We start from the raw sequence: 5761 nt of genomic DNA, 5'->3' as shown, positions 1-5761 counted from the left end.
AAACATATTTTTTTAAAATCATTAAAAATCCTGCTCCTAAAAGACTTTTATGACAATCAATAATTTTTTGAACATTGTCTTCAGACAATGAAAAAGTGTCATACAATGAGGCAACATAGGTGATAACAGCATTTGTTAAAGCCTGATGAAAATCGTTACTATTGTTGATTTCACGAAGTTCAATATTAGAATCAGAAATATTCTTATTTTTTTCATAGTTGAACGCATCTACTGGACTTTTATTATCATTTGAATCTTTATCATCACTTGAAAATAAAATGTGAGAGGAAGTACACTCAAGTTGTGTATTGGAATTTTTTAATTCATGGCTTTTAACATGCTTCCTATAAGCTGATAGATTATTAAAAACTCTTATACAATCACACCAACAACATACTAATCTTTTCTGAGCAATTTCATTTGAATGAAAGAAACGTATATGACCAAGAACAGCATCTGCTGTATTGTACTTTTTGTCGCAAACAAAGCACTTAAACATATTTATTTTAATAAGTATATAAGTATAATTTGAAAATAACGTTTAACGTAGACGAATTTTATAATATGATTAAATTAAAAAATAAAAATATCAATATAAAACTTATTCATTGATATTTTGATATCAAAATAAGATACTTTAATATATTAATAACTTATACTTATATACTAATAACTTATACTAAACACTTATACTTAATAAAATACAAAAAGATGACATTGAATATTTTTCATACAGAAAAGTAATTATATCAAAATGTAATATAGTAAAGAAGAAATCGCAAATAAACAGCAAATAAGAAATCAGCATCTATGAATAATTCTATCTTACAGAAATTCGATCTTCTGTACGAATTCTATCTTATAGGAATATAATTTATAGTATTATTTGATTTAAATGGCTAATGAGTGTAGTTACACTGGTAACTGAGCGTTCATCTAATAAGTAAATATCATACAAAGCTCTCTGAACAAATAACCATAAGTGATATGCTTGAACTTGATATTCAGCGTCAAGGACAAAAAACGTTTTGAAACATACGTCAACCGCTTGTAAAACGCTTCCTACTTTCCACAGAATGTTGTTGACACAGACATACGCAGCAGTGATCGAGTCTTCTATATTTCCGACAATAATTATATAAGGCTGGACAGTAGCATTGATAGAGGCATAATATTCCTTTCGTCTTTTTATAGCATTTAACACATCACCACCAATCTAATAATAACAAAAAATTATCAATTTGCACTAAGAGTAACAAATAATACAATAATTTAAAAAAAATGTTATTTATACTTACAGCTATTTTCTGAATAAATGCTTCTCTAGCCTCTTCTATTGATGGCTTAAATATTTTTTTTCCAACTTTTACTCTACCTGTTGGCTTACATATAACAGATAAGATGTATAATAAAATGTAATCTCTAACATCTGTAAAAAAAAAAAAAACAAGATAAACCAAATTTTATTTTTCAAAAGTTACTATATATGTAATTTCTGTGCTATCAATTTACTATATACCTAAAAAAATGTATTCGTTACACCATATTGAATTATTCTTCAAAAAATGAGTATTTAAATTTTCTATAATTCCACTCACCATTCGATAGATCTTTATTTTCTAAATAAGATACCAAATCCTTTGTATCATAATGTACAATATAATCCTGTGATCTTGCAAGTTGTTCCAATTTTTTGCTGATTGAGGGCCATTTTAGCAAAATATTGTTCTGCTTGCCTTCCAAACAAGCATACTTGGCAGTGACGAAATGTAAAAAATTAAAATTTTCCAAAATCTGATGAAAAAAAAATTAATTAGACTAATGCATATATATATTTTTTAAACATGGATAGTTGTCATATATAAGATTCACAAAAACATACCAGTTTATAAGCTTGTGGTTGTTGTAATATGTTATTCCATTGATCAATGTACTCTTGAGTTAAAATTTTTTTATTACTTATAAGATTTTGTAGACGAGCTTTTTGGCATATTTTCCAATTTACTACAACATCTTCAAATGGCTCTCTGTTTCGTTTAAGCCATTCTTGCGCGGCTATTGTTTCATCCAATAAAATATCTGAAAATTATTGCATAAAAAACATAAAATTTAAAAAATCTTAATAACAAATAAAAATGTAAAATAAAATTTACCATCAATAGGAACCAAATCATCTGTATTTTGTATGTTTCTTTTTTCTTTCGAGGATAAAATTGCTCCCTTCTTACGCAGCCAGGATTTAGCATTCTTTACTTTTATAGGCAATTTACCTTTAGCTAACAATTGACTTTCTCCTTCTGTTTTTGGAGGTATATAGTAAATTGATATCTAGAAAATAATAGAAGCATGTATGATCTAGAAGAATGTAGCAAATTGACTTTGGAAGTTTTAGAAAAATAACTATACCACAGAATGTCAAATAAAATTTAGCAGTATTCGTTATGCAGAAAGAACACATTAATTTTTTAAATTATTACCTCTTCTGTGGGAAATTGTTCACAAATCTTATTGGCAATTATTTCGTAATGCTGATGCTGTGGACTAAAATAAATAAAATTTAAAAGTAATAAAATAATTATATTAAATTATATTAATTTATAAATAAGTGAACAAACATACAACTCAGTTATTTGAAGCAGCCACTTGATAACAGTTTCTACTATAATTTTACGATCATTTTCATTCAGTGTGCCTGATTTTGAGTATCCAATAAGTACACCATTAGCCTTGGTATCTGATTTCAATAACTTATCCAGATCCTAAATTTAAAAAACAAAATAAACAAGGTTATTATACCACAACTATTTAAAAAATTAAAAGAACAGTATAATGATCAAATATGACATTATGCAGAATAAGAATTCCTAATTAAAAACAAAAATTAATTCTCTAATTCACTGTCCATAAAAGATTTACTATTTATAAATGTTTGGATACATGCAACAATAAATTTTTATTTAATTACTTACTATTTCTTCTACTTCAACTAAAGCCCTTATATTATTTCGCCGTTTACTTCCCAGTTGGGAATTATCAAGTAATGGTTTTACTAAATTTGATGATCGCAAAGGTTCTTGTAATTCTTTTCTATGTGCTGATGACTGAGATGTTGATGGTTCTGAAGGTTTTTGTGATTCTTCTAATATATATATCACTGACTGAGATGATGATGGTCGTGAAAGTTCTTGTGATTCTTTTAATATGTCTGCCGATAACAGAGATATATCCGATGTATCCAAATATTGATCTGATGTGTTAGTATCAAGTATCTTCAAAAGAAAAAAGTAAACGTATTTGTATTAGATATGTATAAAACTTTTTTGATGATTATATCTACTTAATAAATAAAATAAAATAAATTTTAGAAGCAAAACTTAGAAAAAATAAAAAAAAAAAAGAAAAGAGCAAAAACGAGGTAAAATTAAAAATATAAATATAAAAGAAAATTTAAAAAAGAAATCTAAAAATATAATTTTATGATTAATTTGTTAATTAACTGAATTGTTTTTAAATGGAAATAAATACCTCGTCAGTGATAGGAGATGAATTTAAAGGAATCCTGTTAACAGTTGGCAATGACGAGGATGAAGACGTTAATGATGGTGTGCAGGAAAACGATTCCAAAAATGCTGAGTTAATGTTCTATAAAAATAATGAATTAACATTAAATTATCACTTATATAATTTGCAATTAACAGATCTGTACAATAATGTGGTATATATTTTGGCAGGTTGACTGTAATATATTAAATAATATAAATAATGCCAAAAATTTCAGATTATACATTAAAAAGATTATATCATATACCTTTTACTTCAAAATATAAATGTATTAATGCATTCAATCATAACACGAGCACAAAATATAATCTTTTTCATGCACCAGTGATTTAAAAAGAGAAAATAATAAAATAATTATAGAATTATTGAATAATATTATACAACTTCTTATTAAAAATAAAAACATATTCAATAAAAAGTTGTAATGTTTAACTAAATCTAAAACAGAGAAATGTCCTTGAATACCAAAAAGGAAATAGAAAGATCATGCTTACAAGTTTATTTGAAACCATAAAAGAAGTGTACTTGTTCATAAACTTCAATTGATCTCCTATAGTAAAAGATGGAGTGGGAAATAGCACAGGAATTTGACTTGGAGTTAAGTTCAAAAATGTATTCAAGTCCACACCATTGTCTAAAGAAATCGAAAAAAATTAGAGTTAAAACAAGTAAAGCTTCTACAAATAAAGTTATAAAAGTTGATCATAATATTGATAAAATTAATAAGTATATAAATGAAAATAATAAGCATTTTAACTATAAGAAAATCTAAGCACTAATCATATAATCTTTTTCCTATTTCTTTATATATATGTATGTAATTGTGAGTCTAATTATTAATTGATATTAATCGAATCAGAATTAAGATGTTGTATAACTAGTTTTGTCGAATATATACTAATAAGCTGATATCTACCAAGTAACACTTTGACATAGAAAAATCGGATAAAAATATATTTCTTTTGATGGTTATGTTGTAGTCAATTAATATATGTTCAAGAAAGCTTATAATGTAACAAGTAAAATAGCATTATATAAGTATATATAAATCAAATATCAGATCATGTATATATATCTCAGCAACATATCCATATATATATTCGACAAAACTAGTCATACATCACCTTAATTCTTCGATTAATATCAATTAATAATTAAACACAATTACATATTATGTATAAATAAATATATGTATATATACTTACTTGAGAAATGAGATTCGAGATGCGACATCTCCATATTTTTTAATATGTCTTCTACAGTTAACATTTTTAGATCCATCATTACTTCAGATCCAGGATAACGTCACAGATTTAAAACAAAGCGTAAAAAAGTGCGCGATACCACCAGAACTTGGCACGGTTCTCCCCTCGTCGCCAGACTCAGATCTTCGGTGTATCGGGTTTTGGCGGATGTCGTCGTCGCTCGACGGGACAGCCCAACGAGTCCCCCCGATCTCTTCGATATTCCGGGATGGAAAGTCTCGGCGACGCTGACAGCTTTTTCGGCGTCGTCTCGCGTCGTACGCACGTACACACGCACTCGTGATGCCTGCGGACGCCTTTAGACGGCCTTGAATCACGTGAGGAAGAATTCGCAGGCCCGCCTGGCCGCGGATCTACCGGACGACGCTCCTTCCCTCGCAGACTCCCGATTCTCTCGCCTTCTTTTGGCCGGACGAGTCGAAACGTTTTCTTCTCACTCGCGCACGTTGTCACTTGACGTGTTTATTATTACTCCACGGCGAGAAGCGAGCAAAAGTTGCCGTTAAAGCAGCCGTTATGGCAATGAGTCGTCTCGCGGTGGGTGCGTGAACACGTATCACGTCGACAAAAGAGGGTAGCACACACATCGGTTTCGCGGCGCGCGGGGGGGCGGTCGCGCGGATCGCGCCTAATGTTATGGCGCTAACATGGCGCGTGCGTTAACGTCGTATGAAGATTAGTTTAAACGCAAGAATATATAAGCTTAAATTTATATTATTATTCTTGTCTCAAGATATTAAGTCAATCTTATTTTATTCGAGAGAAGAGAATAGGAATTATTGATTTAATCTCAATATTGTTTTATTTTTATACTACTTCAGGTTGTGATGAGATTAAACATGTCAAGAATACTTTTTGTCTCGTTATTAGAAATCTTTTCTGAGGGTGTGCTAATAGATCGCACTTTTCTCCCGCTCTCTGTCCCGCTCGTTTCT

The 5761-nt window shown here is 29.2% G+C and overlaps 1 protein-coding gene across 1 annotated transcript; it reads right to left on the bottom strand.

Annotated features, from left to right (window-relative positions):
• Positions 1–1855: 1855 nt before the first annotated feature.
• On the bottom strand, positions 1856–5368 carry LOC112452267. Its single transcript, XM_025012387.1, has 8 exons — positions 4767–5368; positions 4056–4195; positions 3526–3642; positions 2970–3269; positions 2620–2759; positions 2478–2541; positions 2154–2328; positions 1856–2079 (listed from the first exon to the last, which is right to left on the bottom strand). Exons 1-8 carry the CDS (start codon positions 4843–4845, stop codon positions 1856–1858), a joined length of 1239 nt encoding a protein of 412 aa, XP_024868155.1. The 5' UTR covers positions 4846–5368.
• Positions 5369–5761: the final 393 nt, after the last annotated feature.

Source organism: Temnothorax curvispinosus, unplaced genomic scaffold (assembly GCF_003070985.1).
Source record: "Temnothorax curvispinosus isolate PA1 unplaced genomic scaffold, ASM307098v1 QBEX01003156.1, whole genome shotgun sequence".
In the NCBI taxonomy this organism is placed as follows: domain Eukaryota; kingdom Metazoa; phylum Arthropoda; class Insecta; order Hymenoptera; family Formicidae; genus Temnothorax; species Temnothorax curvispinosus.
The sequence above is the reverse complement of the archived record's forward strand: the minus strand, read 5'-3'. Positions and strand labels throughout refer to the sequence as shown.

Coding starts and splice junctions, on each gene's coding strand:
- LOC112452267 (XM_025012387.1), bottom strand. CDS start 4,845: ATGATGGATCTAAAAATGTTAACTGTAGAAGACATATTAAAAAATATG. Junction 4,196..4,766: donor TCTCGAATCTCATTTCTCAA/GTAAGTATATAT, acceptor CGATTTCTTTAG/ACAATGGTGTGGACTTGAAT. Junction 2,760..2,969: donor TAGTTGAAGTAGAAGAAATA/GTAAGTAATTAA, acceptor TTTTAAATTTAG/GATCTGGATAAGTTATTGAA.